This window comes from Scyliorhinus torazame, chromosome 18, assembly GCF_047496885.1.
Source record: "Scyliorhinus torazame isolate Kashiwa2021f chromosome 18, sScyTor2.1, whole genome shotgun sequence".
In the NCBI taxonomy this organism is placed as follows: Eukaryota; Metazoa; Chordata; class Chondrichthyes; order Carcharhiniformes; family Scyliorhinidae; genus Scyliorhinus; species Scyliorhinus torazame.
Genome location: NC_092724.1, coordinates 122,048,456 through 122,067,807, shown reverse-complemented (window position 1 = coordinate 122,067,807; position 19,352 = coordinate 122,048,456). Strand labels below are relative to the sequence as shown.

Sequence of the window (19,352 nt, the reverse complement as noted above, 5' to 3'; positions counted from 1 at the left end):
CTTGCGGGGTACTGGACAGCCTTCTTCGAGGCAATGTCCAAAGTGGTGGAGATGAGGGTGGAGCCATGCCCGAAAGTGGCGGTCTTCGGGGTATCAGACCAACTAGATCTATTCCTGGAGAGGAGGGCGGACGCCCTTGCCTTTGCCTCGTGATCGCCCGCCGTAGAATCCTGTTCGGCTGGCGGTCAGCAGCACTACCCAAAGCTGCAGACTGGCTGTCCGACCTCTCGGAATCTCTCCAAATGGAGAAAATCAAATTCGCCATCCGAGGGTCAGACGACGGCTTCCACAGATCGTGGGAGCCATTCACCCAATTGTTCCGGGACCTGTTTGTGGCCAACGAACAAGCGGAAGAATAGCCAGGTAGCGAAGAATCAGGGGAAAGTAGCCAAAGCATAAGAGGGAGAGATAGACCGGGAGAGGGGGAGGGGGGGGACAGCTAAACGTAGGGAGACTGTATCCTGTCGGCCGTCGGGGTACGCCACGTAGGCGTACTGAGGGTTAGCGTGGAGGAGCTGGACCCTCTCGATTGACGCAGTTCGTCGCTCATAAAGGAGGACCCCCTATCACTGTGTATGTAGGCGGGGAAACCGAACAGCGTAAAGTTACCATGGAGGGCTTTTATAACGGTGGTTGCGGTCATGTCGGGGCAGGGGATGGTGAAAGAGAACCGGGAGTATTCGTCAATCACGTTCAGGAAGTACGTGTTGCGGTCGGTGGAGAGGAGGGGGCCTTTAAAATCCATACTGAGGCGTTCAAAGGGGCGGGAAGCCTTTATCAGGTGCGCTTTCTCTGGCCTGTAGAAGTGCGGCTTGCAGACTTCCGGGTGCGGCGATGACCAGCTAAGTCGCACGTTTCGGCAGCTCCTGGTGGAAAGGACTTTTGGGCTCTTGATAGGAGCCCCAACGGCAATTTTAACGGCTAAAAACACTATGCGGTAAACCAGAAGGGAATCCCCCCTGGACACGGATGGAAAAAGGAGAGGAAAGTGGCCGGATTGCGGTGGATCCTCTAGAGCAGCGGCCAGGAAGGCAGGCACAAAGCAAGATGGCATCGGAAGGAGGCAGTTTAATATGGGGCCCTGACCAACAAGAGTTCCTGCGGCGTTGCGTGGAAGAACTTAAAAAGGAGATGAAAAAGGAGCTGTTGGCCCCGATATTACAGGCGATTGAAGGGCTAAAGGAGGAGCAAAAGACCCAGGAGCAGGAGCTTCGGGTCGTGAAGGCAAATGCTGCTGAGAATGAGGACGACATACAGGGCCTGGTGGTGAAGACAGAGATGCACGAGGCACAACACAAAAGGTGTGTGGAAAGGCTGGAGGTGCTGGAGAATAATGCGAGGAGGAAGAATTTAAGGATTCTTGGTCTTCCCGAAGGTGCAGAAGGGGCGGACGTCGGGGCATATGTGAGCACGATGCTGCACTCGTTCATGGGATCGGAGGCCCCGACGGGCCCGTTGGAGGTGGAGGGAGCCTATCGAGTTATGGCGCAAAGACCGAGGGCTGGAGAAATTCCTCGAGCCATAGTGGTGAGATTTCTCCAATATAAGGACAGAGAGATGGTCCTCAGATGGGCAAAGAAAACTCGGAGCAGTAGGTGGGAGAACGCGGTGATCCGCGTATATCAAGATTGGAGTGCGGAGGTGGCGAGAAGGAGGGCAAGCTTTAATCGGGCCAAGGCGGTGCTGCACAAAAGGAAGGTTAAATTTGGAATGCTGCAGCCGGCAAGACTGTGGGTCACACATCAAGGGAAACACCACTACTTTGAAACGGCAGAAGAGGCGTGGACATTTATTGTCGAGGAGAAACTGGAATAAGCGGGCTAGAAAAAGAACGTTTGGGACAAAGTGGTGGGGCGAATATGTGGGGTGAAGAGGGGGAAAAGGGGGAAGAGATGATTTCCCAAGTTGTTAATCCTGCGACCCTGTAACTTTTCTCTCTTCCCCATGTCGTGGGGGAGGGGGGGAGGGAGGATGAGGAGCTGGGGGCGCCGGCCATTGGGGGCGGGGCCAAATGGGAAGCGCGGGCTTTGTTCCCGCGCTATGGTAATCATGGCGGGAACAGGGAAGCATGAAGGAGGGGGCCTCGCACAGTGGCAGCCGAGGTCACGGGGGGAAGCCGAGGTCGGCCAGAGTTTGCTGACTTCTGGGAGCACCATGGGGGGTGCAATTACGCTAGTGAGGGATCTAGCGGGGGGTGGGGGGGTGATGGTTAACTGGGTTGCTGCTGCTGGGGAGAAGGGGGAGCTGGTATGGGGTGGGGTGGGCGGGGCGGGAGGGCGCCGTTGGGAGGAGATACGGCTACGTGGGAACCGGGTGAGGAGCTGGATTGAAAAAGGAGATGGCTAGTCGACAAGGGGGGGGGGGGGGGGGGTAAAGAGCCCCCCAACCCGGCTGATCACGTGGAATGTGAGAGGGGTGAACGGGCCGATAAAGAGGGCACGGGTACTCGCACGCCTAAAGAAACTTAAGGCAGATGTGGTTATGCTGCAGGAGACGCATCTGAAACTGATAGACCAGGTCAGACTACGCAAAGGATGGGTGGGGCAGGTGTTTCATTCGGGGCTTGACGCAAAAAACAGGGGGTTGGCTATACTAGTGGGGAAGCGGGTAATGTTTGAGGCAAAGACCATAGTGGCGGATAGTGGGGGCAGATACGTGATGGTGAGTGGCAAATTGCAAGGGGAGGCGGTGGTCTTAGTGAACGTATATGCCCCGAACTGGGATGATGCCAACTTTATGAGGCGTATGTTAGGACGTATCCCGGACCTAGAGGTGGGGAAGTTGGTAATGGGTGGAGACTTTAATACGGTGCTGGACCCAGGGCTGGACAGATCAAGGTCCTGGACCGGAAGGAGGCCGGCTGCAGCTAGGGTGCTTAAGGACTTTATGGAGTAGATGGGAGGAGTAGACCCCTGGAGATTTAGTAGACCTAGGAGTAAGGAGTTTTCGTTTTTCTCCTATGTCCACAAAGTTTATTCACGGATTGACTTTTTTGTTTTGGGAAGGGCACTGATCCCGAAGGTGACGGGGACGGAGTACACGGCTATAGCTATTTCGGATCACGCTCCACATTGGGTGGACCTGGAGATAGGGGAGGAAAAAGAACAGCGTCCACCCTGGAGAATGGACATGGGATTATTGGCAGATGAGGGGTTGTGTTTAAGGGTGAGGGGGTGTATTGAAAGGTACTTGGAACTCAATGATAATGGGGAGGTACAGGTGGGAGTGGTCTGGGAGGCGCTGAAGGCAGTGGTTAGAGGGGAGCTGATATCTATTAGGGCACATAAAGGAAAGCAGGAGGGTAGGGAAAGGGAGCGGTTGTTGAAAGAACTTCTGAGGGTGGACAGACAATATGCGGAGGCACCGGAGGAGGGACTGTACAGGGAAAGGCAAAGGCTACATGTAGAATTTGACTTGTTGACTACGGGTAATGCAGAGGCACAATGGAGGAAGGCACAGGGTGTACAGTACGAATATGGGGAGAAGGCGAGCAGGTTGCTGGCCCACCAACTGAGGAAAAGGGGAGCAGCGAGGGAGATAGGGGGGGTGAGAGATGAGGAGGGAGAGATGGAGCGGAGAGCGGAGAGAGTGAATGGAGTGTTCAAGGCATTTTATGAAAGATTATATGAAGCTCAGCCCCCGGATGGGAAGGAGAGAATGATGTGCTTTCTGGGTCAGCTGGAATTTCCTAAGGTGGAGGAGCAGGAGAGGGCGGGACTGGGAGCACAGATTGAGACGGAGGAAGTAGTGAAAGGGATTGGGAGCATGCAGGCGGGGAAGGCCCCGGGACCAGACGGATTCCCAGTTGAATTCTATAGGAAATATATAGACTTGCTGGCCCCGCTACTGATGAGAACCTTTAATGAGGCGAGGGAAAGGGGGCAGCTGCCCCCGACTTGTCAGAGGCAACGATATCGCTCCTCCTAAAGAAGGAAAAAGACCCGCTGCAATGCGGGTCCTATAGGCCTATTTCCCTCCTGAATGTGGACGCTAAGATTCTGGCCAAGGTAATGGCAACGAGGATAGAGGATTGTGTCCCGGGGGTGGTTCATGAGGACCAAACTGGGTTTGTGAAGGGGAGACAGCTGAATACAAATATACGGAGGCTGCTAGGGGTAATGATGATGCCCCCACCAGAGGGGGAAGCGGAGATAGTGGTGGCGATGGATGCCGAGAAAGCATTTGATAGAGTGGAGTGGGATTATTTGTGGGAGGTGCTGAGGAGATTTGGCTTTGGAGATGGGTATATCAGATGGGTACAGTTGCTGTATAGGGCCCCGATGGCGAGCGTGGTCACGAATGGACGGGGGTCTGATTATTTTCGGCTCCATAGAGGGACGAGGCAGGGATGTCCTCTGTCCCCGTTATTGTTTGCACTGGCGATTGAGCCCCTGGCCATAGCATTGAGGGGTTCCAGGAAGTGGAGGGGAGTACTCAGGGGAGGAGAAGAACACCGGGTATCTTTGTATGCGGATGATTTGTTACTATATGTGGCAGACCCGGCGGAGGGGATGCCAGAAATAATGCGGATACTTGGGGAGTTTGGGGATTTTTCAGGGTATAAATTGAACATGGGGAAAAGTGAGTTGTTTGTGGTGCATCCAGGGGAGCAGAGTAGAGAAATAGAGGACCTACCGTTGAGGAAGGTAACAAGGGACTTTCGTTACCTGGGGATCCAGATAGCCAAGAATTGGGGCACATTGCATAGGTTAAATTTAACGCGGTTGGTGGAACAAATGGAGGAGGATTTCAAGAGATGGGATATGGTATCCCTGTCACTGGCAGGGAGGGTGCAGGCGGTTAAGATGGTGGTCTTTTTTTAAAAGGATTGAAAAGAGCATCATGGGTTTTGTGTGGGCCGGGAAGACCCCGAGAGTGAGGAAGGGATTCTTACAGCATAGCAGGGATAGGGGGGGGCTGGCACTACCGAGCCTAAGGGAGTATTATTGGGCCGCTAATATTTCAATGGTGAGTAAGTGGATGGGAGAGGAGGAGGGAGCGGCGTGGAAGAGATTAGAGAGGGCGTCCTGTAGGGGGACTAGCCTACAGGCTATGGTGACAGCCCCATTGCCGTTCTCACCGAGGAACTACACCACAAGCCCGGTGGTGGTGGCTACACTGAAGATTTGGGGACAGTGGAGACGGCATAGGGGAAAGACTGGAGCCTTGGGGGGGGTCCCCGATAAGAAACAACCATAGGTTTGCCCCGGGGGGAATGGATGGGGGATATGGAATGTGGCAAAGAGCAGGAATAACGCAACTGAAAGATCTGTTTGTGGATGGGAAGTTGGCGAGTCTGGGAGCGCTGACCGAGAAATATGGGTTGCCCCAAGGGAATGCATTCAGGTATATGCAACTGAGGGCTTTTGCAAGGCAACAGGTGAGGGAATTCCCGCAGCTCCCGACACAAGAGGTGCAGGACAGAGTGATCTCAAAGACATGGGTGGGGGATGGTAAGGTGTCAGATATATATAGGGAAATGAAGGACGAAGGGGAGACTATGGTAAATGAACTAAAAGGGAAATGGGAAGAAGAGCTGGGGGAGGAGATCGAGGAGGGGCTGTGGGCAGATGCCCTAAGCAGGGTAAACTCGTCGTCCTCGTGTGCCAGGCTAAGCCTGATTCAGTTTAAGGTATTACACAGGGCGCATATGACTGGAGCACGGCTCAGTAAATTTTTTGGGGTGGAGGATAGGTGTGCGAGGTGCTCGAGAAGCCCAGCGAATCATACCCATATGTTTTGGTCATGCCCGGCACTACAGGGGTTTTGGATGGGGGTGACAAAGGTGCTTTCAAAAGTAGTGGGGGTCCGGGTCGAACCAAGCTGGGGGTTGGCTATATTTGGGGTTGCACAAGAGCCGGGAGTGCAGGAGGCGAGAGAGGCCGATGTTTTGGCCTTTGCGTCCCAAGTAGCCCGGCGCAGGATATTGTTAATGTGGAAAGAAGCCAAGCCCCCGGGGGTGGAGACCTGGATAAATGACATGGCCGGGTTTATAAAGCTAGAGCGGATTAAGTTCGTTCTAAGGGGGTCGGCTCAAGGGTTCACCAGGCGGTGGCAACCGTTCGTCGAATACCTCGCAGAAAGATAGATGGAATGGAAAAAAGAAGGCAGCAGCAGCAGCCCAGGATGGGGGGAGGGGGGGGGGGAGGGGGGGGGGGAGAGGAGGAACCAGAAGGACTCTCAGAGTTGTTAATATATACTGTATAATACGTATAGGTCGTTGCTACAGATAATTATATATTGGACTGTTAAATTATATTTTTGGAGAGTGTTACTTGTGATAAGGCAGTTGCCAATTAGGGTTAGTTTTCATTTTTGTTATTTATTATTTATTCATTTTCTGTTTATAAAATAGGTCATTGTTATTTGTGTTGTTATAATATTGTGTAAAGGATGCACAATGTACTGTGTTCGTTGACCAAAAATTTTCAATAAAATATTTTATAAAAAAAAAAAAATAGCAGCAGGCCCTCCCGGGGTTGCCAGGCCCGTCTTGCAGCACAAGCTAGTGGGGGGATGGGAGATGTCTCAGGATCGGCCGCGGAGGGATTCCACGCTGCCCAGGGGGCTGCCGCGCGGTCGGGACATAAGCGCAGGCGTTTCGGGAGGCCACATCCAGGGAGCCGGCAAGGGCCCGTGCCTCCTTGAGGCCTAGGGTGTCTTTCTCCAGCAATCGCTGGCGGATTTGGGAGGAAAGCGTCCCGGATTAAAAGTTCTGTGTGGTCGCTCGCCGAAACTTGCGGGCAGCTGCAGTTTCTCCCCAACACCAGGAGCGCACGGTAGAATTCTTCCAGCTATTCCCCAGGGGTTTGTTGCCTCGTCCCTGGCAGATGTCAGGCGTAGACCTGGTTTACCGGCGAATATAATGTCCTTTCAGCAGCTCCATTGCTGCATCGAAGTCGTCCTTGTCCTCGATGAGGGTGTAAATTCCTGGGCTCACCCTCGAGTGCAGGACTTGCAGTTTGTGTTCTCCCGTGGGTGTGTTTTCGGCCGTTCCGAGATATCCGTTAAAACACGCCAGCCAGTGCTTGAAGGTTGCCGCTGAGTTTTCCGCGTGTAGGCCGAGTTGCAGACACTTCTGCTTGATTCGGAACTCCATTCTTTTAAATCTAACGCATTAAATTGATGCACAATCAATAACCTCAGAAACAAGATTGGAGACAATTGAAGGCTTTAATATGCTAGATGGTTCCCCCAGCAGCGCAGGTACAGAAGAAAGCTGCTGGGGCAGCACAGGCTCTTATACCCTGCCTTGCAAGGCGGAGCTAACATGCAAGCTTATCCAATGGGAACAAGTACATTCTCCACTTCAGGCATTACGAGGTACCGTAATCCTCCTAACACAGACTACCTCAAGGGGGATGAGTCGGGAGAGTGAGAGTTGCTTTTGCAGAGAGCAGGCAGGGAAAGGAAGGCCAAATAGCGGACTCCTGTGCTGTAGCGATTCTCTGATTAATGAACAGTTATTTCCTGTCTCTGTTGTATGATCTCTTCTCTGATAATAACAGTGCAGCTTAATTCACTCGCTCAATAGCTTGTGCACACCCTGGTGGGAAACTGATAGTGTAAATGTTCACGCCATCCAAACTGGTTGATACAAAATAGTTTATTAAGTTATTGTTGTATAAGTGGTAATCCCTGACCTCTTCAATTACAAAGAAGATGAAGAAGTTAAAGATTCATCTAGTGCCCTTGATTTATATTTTTACGCAAGTATTCATTCCACTTTTCTTATACAGCCATCCTATGTTGAAATGGGTTCATGCGGATGTTGGACGACGGTTTAAAGCAAGTTTCTTGAGGTGGAAGAACAATCACTGTAATCCTGTCCCCTATTGATTTTCTGTTCACAATGTCCAAAAGGCTGGATTATTATGTATTTTTTTAAATTTCTGTTAACTTCACAATGATTATGAAACACAAATCTTTTTGCTTTCTCACTATTACAGTGTTGTCATCTGGAATATTGCAACAAAATTATCCATCTGTGGCAGTCCTGCTTGTGTCGCAACTGCAGGAAATGCGCAAACTGTAAAATTCGCGAACAATATGGACGATACCTTTATTACGGGAGGAACGTAAGTTAGAAAAGAAGATTGGGATTTCCTTGGTTAGACCTGGTGCCGGAATGATTCAGATCTGTGCCTGTTTCTACACTGATCTTGCACTTAGCTTTATTGAGAATCACGTTAGCATGAACTGGAATGTAAAAAACGCACCTTTAAGCAAGTGGAAATCATGTGGACAATTGAGGAGTTCAGTACATAACAAACATCATCCTTCTTTTTTATAATAATAATCTTTATTGTCACAAGTAGGTTTACATTAACATTGCAATGAAGTTACTGTGAAACGCCCCTAGTCGCCACACTCCGGCACCTGTTCGAGTACACAGAGGGAGAATTCAGAATGTCCAAATTACCTAACAGCACGTCTTTCGGGACTTGTGGGAGAAAACCGGAGCACCCGGAAGAAACCCACGCAGACACAGGGAGAACGTGCAGACTCCACACAGACAGTAACGCAAGCCGGGAATCAAACCGTGCTAACCACTGTGATACCATGTCGCCCATACAAGTCATCTTATTGATGTTAAGAAAATTAAGGGCTGAAGCCATCAAATTATCATTTTTCACACTAAGCACAGTACGTGTAAGAAATTATAGAAACACTCGTCTTTAGTGTAACAGATTCTGATGCCATAAACATTCAAATATATAGAGCATAGTGCAGATCACAGTAATGTAAAATAAAAGTGTGCAAAAATCTTTTAAAAGAAAGCCCAAAAATGGTGACATTGGCTCCAGAAGTTCTTCACACTTCTTTAGTGTAAATGAGGAAACTGACATTCCCTGTTTCTTTGCAAGGCATGGAGCTATTTTAATTGGTGAGTTTCAGCACACCTTACCTGGGGAAAAAAACGATCATAGAAACTCACACATAATGATATTTAGGGGCAAGTCACTTCAACATAAGCTTCCTCAGGTAAACAAATGACGCATCTGCACTCTTGTGCTGTAATTACACCGAAACATTCCAGGAAATTGCAGGTTAATATATTGGCGCCGGTGGGGGGGTGGGGGGGGGGGCCGTTTTGCAACTGAGACGTCATGTAATGTAGGAAATTGTATGAGCTGATATTCTTCTAGAGTATTTGTTTCCTTTTTGTAGTGGTACACTACGTCTCTGGCTCCTAGATTTACCCAACAGAAAGATTCGTGCCACCGAATGCCAAACCGGACATTTGAAACGAATGGTCAAATGTATCGAAGTGAGTTGCACTTTGTAATGCTCAGTTCCTTCCAAAGTAGAGCTATATTTAGAATACTGGTAATAACATCTTGAAGGAGTGCTATTTCACAATTATATCTACAACACCGGAGGAATATAAGATTGGTTTGGAACAGGAAAACTCTGTTCGGCCCAATACGCCCTTCTCCTTATGATAGATCAACCACAAATACTCATCTTCTTGCCACTGGGGAATGGTTCTAGGACCAATTTATGAAACTGACCTGTTCGGGCTGTTCCCTCAAAGTGTTGTGCATCTTACACTGAAATGTTCTGCTTCTACAAATAAGCATGTAATTATTTAAACCAGCAATGTGCATTATTGTCAGACAGCCATCAACCTTTTGGAAAATGGATCTATATATTGCAGGCCTTTCTCCTTCCATTTACTGGGACACACAATCACAGTTTCAATGAAGTGATTCTAGTCAAACATCAAGAATTCAAATTGAACCCAAGATGAATGCCAAAAGTACTTTTCACTCACAATTGTCTCCAGTAGCGGGTGAAAACAGAACTAGAGGGCATAGCCTCAAAATAAGGGGAAGTAGATTTAGGACTGAGCTTTGGAGGAACTTCTTCACCCAAAGGGTTGTGAATCTATGGAATTTCCTTCCCAGTGAAGCAGTAGAGGCTCCTTCATTAAATGTTTTCAAGATAAAGATAGATCTTTTTTTGAAGAATAAAGGTTATGGTGTTCGGGTGGGAAAGTGGAGCTGAGTCCACAAAAGATCAGCCATGATCTCATTGAATGGCGGAGCAGGCTAGAAGGGCCATATGGCCTACAGCTGCTCCTAGTTTTTATGTTCTTATGTATTACGATCCCAGACCAGACCCCAACAGTGGCTTGGATACTGGACCAAACCCCCAACATTTTTGTTTATTTTGTAAGACTGTGGAAAGAATGATTCGCATGAAGAAATAGGGATTTGGTAATTTTAAAACAAAACTTTATTATGAATGCAATATTAAACTCTTTAACTTCATACACAAAAATAATAGCTTACAATTACCCCTTAAACACTGCTACTCAATTCCCCATTAGGCAACAAGAAAAGAACCATACAGCTCTCAATCCACCTATAAATCAGCATGGCACAGAGTAATACGTGCTTCACAGAACAGATTTGGACTCATGTTACAATCCCTACAGACTTTGCCTGGATATCTTCAAAAAGTTTGTTCACCTGGCGTGTTTCAGCTTCTTCCTTGTCCTCAGACAAGACTGCTCTGCTTAAATATTATTACTCTTTTATAACTATCCTGCAGGGAGATAATTGTGGACTCAGTGCCAGACAGATCAGTCTTGAACTCCTCTCCCAGAGCTTTCTCAAAATCTCTGTCTGAATCCCTTAGCTCCATGCAGCATTGACATCATCTCCCCAATTGGTAAAACAAATTAACTCTCCAGGCTGAAAGCACATTAACTGCCCAGCGACTTTCCCTCGTCAAACCACGTAACAGTGCATTAGCCCAGACTGAAAAACACATTCCTCTGGTCAATTCGCCTTCTGGCTCCTAAAAGCTCGCAGGCCCTGCAAAACAGAATCCTTAAAAAAAAAAACATGCCCACTGCAGTCAAACACACTCTAACCCCAAGCGTTTAACCCTTAAATTGCCAAAGGTTTATAATCCAATATTCCTAAGATCATCCATTTGTTCCACCAACCAAATGAATTGAATTGAAAGACAAGTTAAAACAGCTTCAGTTGGTGCTTTTTAAATGTCTCAACCATTCAGCCAGAGTTTAATCAATTGTTTTGACCATTGGCTGTTTAAATTGGAGTAGAGGTACTGATCAGCCGTAATCTAATTGAATTGTGGAGCTGCTTGAGGAGCTGTATGGCCTGCTTCTGTTCCTATGTTGCTGAGACATCCAAAATTAACGGTTGCAGCTCAAATATAGATTGCATGGGGAATGCTCCAGTATCCAATGTGTCTTGGTGACGATACCATTGAACCATTTCGAGTGTTAGAAGGTACTTTCTCACAATCAAGTCATCAATCATGTTTAAAAGAAAAGAGCCATCAAATTAACTTAGCTACAAAGTAATTCCAAATGTCAGTCTTTACTTTCAAAATACAGCTCTTGTTATAGTTTTTATTTAGAGACTCCTATAATTTTGACTACTTTTTTCATAAATGTGCTACTTGCAAATAGCAGCTGATCTCATGGTTTATCCACTTCTCTTTTCTAGATAACAAAAGATGATAGTTTCTTCTACTGTGGAACAACTACTGGCGATATTTTGATGATCAGCATGAAAACCGGACTTCTTAACAATTACGGGCCATTAAAGAATAAATTCAGTTTGGTAAGCTGGGAACTTCAACAGTTACTACAGTTTAAAGGGTACCAAGGTGTCCAATTGCATTTTCAGATAATATTGTATTCATTAAAGCAACAAGGAAAATAGATAAGTCATTTGATAATATCTGAGTGCTAAATTAGTGTCCAGAAATGGCCTTTTTGATGTATGTCGTACGTTCAGTAGGTCTCTTGAAGAGGTTCTGAGCCTTGTATGTTTGAACATTAACTGTTTATTGATAACCCAGATCTATGTGCAAATATACAGGGAATAGACTGAGCTATGAGTTAATTCCATGCTTGCTTTTACACATGTCTCTGCCCAGTCCACAATTAACTTTAGTCTTAGATCATGTGTCTCTTTACGTCATACCCTGGGTGCTACTGTTTCTCAGTCTCACATTAACCCTTGCTATGTCAGATATCCTTATATTAGACTATTTCAATAAAATACTTTTCAATCTTGGGTAATGGTTGCCACAACAGGTCATAATATCATAGAGTTATTACAGCAGAGAAGGAGGCCATTCAACTCTCTTTAAAGCTATCCAGTCAGTCACATTTCCCCACTCTATAGCCGTTTTAACAAGATTTATGGGTTTCAGGTTGTTTGCAATAACTCCCCAGTTGTAAATAAAATCAGGTTCTACAAGACCTAACTATTCAGCAAGAACAAACACTTTAAATGATGAATTCAGAAGGTTTTGACTGAACTAACAACCTGAACTGATAAGAGCAACCACACTCCGAACACTGCTGGGAAGGGACTGCTGCAAAGTGCATACCTCCCAAAATCCGACCGAAGAACAAAGAAAAAAGACAGCAGAATTTTGGAACAGCTTGAATACATATTTTGAACCAAGAATTAATGTTACTTATGAATGCTATGTATTCAACATGAGCTCAAGGCGAGACAGAGACTATAGATCAATACGTGGTAAGGTAAGTGGTAAGTCTAATTCTTAGACTTAGTCTAAGTCTAATTCTGCTGTTTTTCAGTTAAACGTTCAGTGTGTAGCTTAGTGTCTGATTGGCTGAAGCTGCCCCCACCCTAATTGCTGAGAGGCAGTTATCCATCAGTCACCTAAGGCCTGTTTAGTGGCACAAGGGTGTACATTGTATTCTTCACTTTGAAGCTTAAGTAGTGTGAGTCACCCTGCTTAGCTGAGGTCTGTATAAAAGACAGACAGAAAGTGCACTCAGTAGGCTTTGCGTAGGTCAAGGAGACACAGCCGGAGTGCGTGAGACACATCCAGAGTGGGAATAGGAACTTGGTAATTTGGTGCAGTGAGGTAATTCGGTGCAGAGTGGGAGAAGGTGCTTTTTCTCTACCGTTTTGTTCTCTTTCTTCTGGCCTGTAACTTTTAATCTGCAGGGAGAGAACCAGAGAGCATCCTGGGAAGGTAAGTGATTTTAATTTTTAATTTTTATTACCTTTTCAAATTGTGTGGGGGAGAAACTGAAGTGACATCACAGTAAACCTGTGACCTGATTGGCTGGTTGGGAATCTACACTAAATTTAAAAATTAAACATTGTTAAACTAATTAAACATAATTACTTAATTATAATTTAGAGGGGTATCTAAGCCAGAGATCGGAGAGTACTTGTATTTAGCTTTCACATTTATAGTAGAAATGTAGTGCTAGGAAACGTATAGTTAACAGTAACTTTTTATCAACATTTTTTAAAAATTTAATTTACTAATTAATTAACGCAATGTCAGTTAGAGGGGTACAGTGCTCTGACTGTGAGATGTGGCAGGTCCGGGAGGCTTCCAGCGTCCCGGGCGGCTTCATCTGCAGAAAGTGCACCCAAATAGAGCTCCTCAAAGACCGCATGGGTCGGTTGGAGCAGCAGTTGGATGCACTTAGGAGCATGCAGGTGGCGGAAAGCGTCATAGATCGCAGTTATATAAATGTGGTCACACCCAAGGTGCAGGCAGAGAAATGGGTGACTACCAGAAGGGGCAGGCAGTCAGTGCAGGAATCCCCTGTGGTTGTCCCCCTCTCAAACAGGTATACCCCTTTGGATACTGTCGGGGGGGGGGGGGGGGGAGGGGGGGGGGATAGCCTATCAGGGGAAAACAGCCACAGCCAGAGCAGTGGCACCACGGCTGGCTCTGATGTTCAGCAGGGAGGGTCAAAGCGCAGAAGAGCAATAGTCATAGGGGATTCTATAGTCAGGAGATCAGACAGGCGCTTCTGTAGACGTGAAGGGACTCCAGGATGGTATGCTGCCTCCCTGGTGTCAGGGTCCAGGATGTCTCAGACCAGGTAGCGGGCATCCTGAAGGGGGAGGGCAAACAGGCAGAGGTCGTTGTACATATTGGTACTAATGACATAGGCAGGAAGGGGCATGAGGTCCTGCAGCAGAGTTCAGGGAGCTAGGCAGAAAGTTAAAAGACAGGACCTTTAGGGTTGTAATCTCGGGATTACTCCCTGTGCCATGTGCCAGTGAGGCTAGAAATGGGAAGATAGAGCCGCAAAACACGTGGCTAAACAGCTGGTGTAGGAGAGAGGGTTTCCGTTATCTGGACCACTGGGAGCTCTTCCGGGGCAGGTGTGACCTGTACAAGAAGGATGGGTTGCATCTAAATTGAAGAGGCATAAATATCCGGGCAGCACGGCAGCATTGTGGATAGCACAATTGCTTCACAACTCCAGGGTCCCAGGTTCGATTCCGGCTTGGGTCACTGTCTGTGCGGAGTCTGCACATCCTCCCCATGTGTGCGTGAGTTTTCTCCGGGTGCTCCGGTTTCCTCCCAAAGCCCAAAGATGTGCAGGTTAGGTGGATTGGCCATGGTAAATTGCCCTTGGTGTCCAAAATTGCCCTTAGTGTTGGGTGGGGTCACTGGGTTATGGGGATCGGGTGGAGGTGTTGACCTTGGGGAGGGTGCTCTTTCCAAGAGCCGGTGCAGACTCGATGGGCCGAATGGCCTCCTTCTGCACTGTAAATTCTATGATAATCCTGGCCGCAAGGTTTGCTAGTGTCACACGGGAGGGTTTAAACTAGTATGGCACGGGGTGGGTACCGGAGCAATAGGTCAGAAGGTGAAAGCATTGAGGGAGAACTAGGGAATAGGGCCAGTATGGCTCTGAGGAAGAGCGGACAAGAAGATGTTGCTGAAAACAGCGGGTCTGGTGGCCTGAAGTGCATATGTTTTAATGCAAGAAGTATTACGGGTAAGGCAGATGAACTTAGAGCTTGGATTAGTACTTGGAACTATGATGTTGTTGCCAATACAGAGACCTGGTTGAGGGAAGGAAAGGATTGGCAGCTAAACGTTCCAGGATTTAGATGTTTCAAGCGGGATAGAGGTTGATGTAAAAGGGGTGGTGGAGTTGCGCTACTGGTTAGGGAGAATATCACAGCTGTACTAAAGGAGGACACCTCAGAGGGCAGCGAGGCTATATGGGTAGAGATCAGGAATAAGAAGGGTGCAGTCACAATGTTTGGGGTTTACTACAGGCCTCCCAACAGCCAGCGGGAGATAGATTTTGGAAACGAGTAAAAACAACAGGGTTGTTGTGATGGGAGACGTCAACTTCCCCAATATTGACTGGGACTCAATTAGTGCTAGGGGCTTAGACGGGGCAGAGTTTGTAAGGAGCATCCAGGAGGGCTTCTTAAAACAATATGTAGATAGTCCAACTAGGGAAGGGGCTGCACTGGACCTGGTATTGGGGAATGAGCCCGGCCAGGTGGTAAAAGTTTCAGTAGGGGAGCATTTCGGGAACAGTGACCACAATTCAGTAAGTTTTAACGTGCTGGTGGACAAGGATAAGAGTGGTCCTAGGGTGAATGTGCTAAATTGGGGGAAGGCTAATTATAACAATATTAGGCAGGAACTGAAGAACCTAGATTGGGGGCGGATATTTAAGGGTAAATCAACATCTGATATGTGGGAGTTGTCAGATGTCAGTTGAAAGGAATTCAGGACCGGCATGTTCCTGTGTGGAAGAAGGATAAATACGGCAAATTTTGGGAAACGAGAGATATTGTAGGCCTCGTCAAAAAGAAAAAGGAGGCATTTGTCGGGGCTAGAAGGCTGGGAACAGACGAAGCCTGTGTGGAATATAAAGAAAGTAGGAAGGAACTTAAGCAAGGAGTCAGGAGGGCTAGAAGGGGTCATGAAAAGTCATTGGCAAATAGGGTTAAGGAAAATCCCAAGGCTTTCTACACGTACATAAAAAGCAAGCGGACTTCCGGGTTGCGGCGATGCGGAGCTAAGCCGCGCGATTCGGCAGCTCCCACGAAAACGGATGTTAGGGCCCGCAAACGGAGCCCCAACGGCACTTTTTTTAAAAACCAACCCGTGGGGAAGGAAGAAGAAAGTCCCCTACAGACCTGCATGGATCGGACCCGCAGCGAAACGGCGAAAAAAGCGGCCCTGGAGCAGCGGGAGAAGAAAGAAGAAAAAGAAGAAAAAAAAAAATGGCGGCACCCACGGACAGAGAGGAGATGAAAGAGTTCATCAAGTGCTGCTTCGAGGAGAGCGGGTTTCAACCGGGTCAAAGCGGTGCTCCATCGGAAAGGAGTGAAATTTGGAATGTTGCAGCCAGCGCGACTGTGGGTTACACATAATGGCCAACACCACTACTTCGAAACGCCCGAAGAGGCGTGGACCTTTATACTATTATACTATTACTAGTATTAGCGAGAGGCAGCATGGTTTTGTGAAGAGGAGGTCGTGTGCCACTAACTTGATAGAGTTTTTCGAAGAGGTCACAAAGGTGATTGATGCAGGTAGGGCAATGGATGCTGTCTATATGGACTTCAGTAGGGGGGGAACGGTACGTGCGGCCAAGAGCCAGTGTATAAAGCTATGTAAATATACCATCTTGCCATGTATATATCTTGCTCAGGGAGATTTTGCGTTATTTTGATACGGGGGAGGGTTACTGTTTGTAAGGGGAAAAATTGTGTTTTTAAAAAACCTTAATAAAAAATATTTATAAAAAAACAGCAAGCGGGTAGCCAGGGAAAGGGTTGGCCCACTGAAGGATAGGCAAGGAAATCTATGTGTGGAGCCAAAGGAAATGGGCGAAGTACTAAATGAATACTTTGCATCAGTATTCACCAAAGAGAAGGAATTGGTGGATGTTGAGTCTGGAGAAGGGTGTGTAGATCGCCTGGGTCACATTGAGATCCAAAAAGACAAGGGTGTCTTGAAAAATATTATGGTAGATAAGTCCCCAGGGCCTGATGTGATCTACCCCAGAATACTGAAGGAGGCTAGAGAGGAAACTTTTGAGGCCTTGACAGAAATCTTTGGATCCTCACTGTCTTCAGGTGATATCCCGGAGGACCGGAGAATAGCCAATGTTGTTCCTTTGTTTAAGAAGGGTAGCAAGGATAATCCAGGGAACTACAGGCCGGTGAGCCTTACGTCAGTGGTAGGGAAATTACTGGAGAGAATTCTTTGAGACAGGATCTACTCCCATTTGGAAGCAAATGGACGTATTAGCGAGAGGCAGCATGGTTTTGTGAAGAGGAGGTCGTGTGCCACTAACTTGATAGAGTTTTTCGAAGAGGTCACAAAGATGATTGATGCAGGTAGGGCAGTGGATATTGTCTATATGAACTTCAGTAAGGCCATTGACAGGGTCCCTCATGGTAGACTGGTACAAAAGGTGAAGTCACACGGGATCAGGGGTGAGCTGGCAAGATGGATACAGAACTGGCTAGGTCATAGAAGGCAGAGAGTAGCAATGGAAGGATGCTTTTCTAATTGGAGGGCTGTGACCAGTGGTGTTCCGCAGGGATCAGTGCTGGGACCTTTGCTGTTCGTAGTATATATAAATGATTTGGAGGAAAATGTAACTGGTCTGATTAGTAAGTTTGCAGACGACACAAAGGTTGGTGGAATTGCGGATAGCGATGAGGACTGTCAGAGGATACAGCAGGATTTCGATTGTTTGGAGACTTGGGCGGAGAGATGGCAGATGGAGTTTAATCCGGACAAATGTGAGGTAATGCATTTTGGAAGGTCTAATGCAGGTAGGGAATATACAGTGAATGGTAGAACCCTCAAGAGTATTGACAGAGAGATCTAGGTGTACAGGTCCACAGGTCACTGAAAGGGGCAACACAGGTGGAGAAGGTTGTAAAGAAGGCATACGGCATGCTTGCCTTCATTGGCCGGGGCATTGAGTATAAGAATTCATAGATTATCATAGAATTTACAGTGCAGAAGGAGGCCATTCAGCCCGTCGAGTCTGCACCGGCTCTTGGAAAGAGCACCCCACCCAAGGTCAACACCTCCATCCTATCCCCATAACCCAGTAACCCCACCCAACACTAAGGGCAATTTATCATGGCCAATCCACCTAACCTGCACATCTTTGGACTATGGGAGGAAACCGGAGCACCCGGAGGAAACCCACGCACACACGGGGAGGATGTGCAGACTCCGCACAGACAGTGACCCAAGCCGGAATCGAACCTGGGACCCTGGAGCTGTGAAGCAATTGTGCTATCCACAATGCTACCGTGCTGCCCAAGTCATGTTGCAGCTGTATAGGACCTTAGTTAGGCCACACTTGGAGTATAGCGTTCAATTCTGGTCGCCACACTACCAGAAGGATGTGGAGGCTTTAGAGAGGGTGCAGAAGAGATTTACCAGGATGTTGCCTGGTATGGAGCGCATTAGCTATGAGGAGCAGTTGAATAAACTCGATTTGTTCTCACTGGAACCACGGAGGTTGAGGGGTGACCTGATAGAGGTCAACAAAATTATGAGGGGCACAGACAGAGTGGATAGTCAGAGGCTTTTTTCCAGGGTAGAGGGGTCAATTACTAGGGGGCATAGGTTTAAGGTGCGGGGGGCAAGATTTAGAGGAGATGTACGAGAGGCCCCTTCTGTGGAGCTCCATTGCGGAGAGGGGGTTCCCCTTCTGTGTTGGGATTTGGGGGTGTCCTGGTACATGTGTGTGTGGCAGGGGGATTTCCCCAGTACTTGTGTGTGAAGGGTAGTTCCCCGATGCTTGTGTGCAGGCGGGGGATCCCCTTATCCATGGTGGGCAGGGGGTTGCCCTGGCGCGTGTGGGGTGGGGGGGAGAGGGGGGTTCCCATGGATTTGCTGGCCTTGGAAAGGGTCCAGAGGAGGCTCACAAGAATGATCCCTGGAATGAAGAGCTTGTCGTAAGAGGAACAGTTGTGGACCCTGGGTCTGTACTCGCTGGAGTTTAGAAGGATGGGGAGGGGGGATCTTATTGAAACTTACAGGATCCTGCGAGACCTGGATAGAGTGGACGTGGAGAGGATGTTTCCACTTGTCGGAAAAACTAGAAGCAGAGGACACAATCTCAGACTGAAGGGACGACCCTTTGAAACAGAGATGAGGAGGAATTTCTTCAGCCAGAGAATGGTGAACATGTGGAACTCTTTGCCGCAGAAGACTGTGGAGGCGAAATCACTGAGTGTCTTTAAGACAGAGATAGATAGGTTCTTGATTAATGGGATCAGGGGTTATGGGGAGAAGGCAGGAGAATGGGGATGAGAAAAATATCAGTCATGATTGAACGGCGGAGCAGACTCGATGGGCCAATTGGCTTAATTCTGCTCTTATGGTCTTATCCTTGGTGGGGGAAAGGAGTATTTTTAACGCAAATTGAAGCATCCTATAAAAAGGGCGCCCTGATCTATGTGGAGCCGGCGATGATCTATCAGGCCCCACCCTGGCAGTGGGATGCAGCATTTTCGTTCAGTATGTGCTGCATTACCGAGAGAGAAAAGCTGGCAGTACAGCCG

General features: G+C 47.9%; 1 protein-coding gene across 2 annotated transcripts in view; it reads left to right on the top strand.

Moving 5' to 3' along the window:
* The window catches only part of cfap52 (cilia and flagella associated protein 52), a 143,568-nt gene that overhangs the window by 12,760 nt on the left and 111,456 nt on the right, over window positions 1–19,352 (top strand). For both annotated transcript variants that reach the window (XM_072483266.1, XM_072483267.1), the window contains exons 4-6: window positions 7,950–8,078; window positions 9,172–9,271; window positions 11,490–11,606. In XM_072483266.1, coding sequence (XP_072339367.1) covers window positions 7,950–8,078; window positions 9,172–9,271; window positions 11,490–11,606 — 346 coding nt within the window. The remainder of the gene's footprint in view (window positions 1–7,949; window positions 8,079–9,171; window positions 9,272–11,489; window positions 11,607–19,352) is intronic.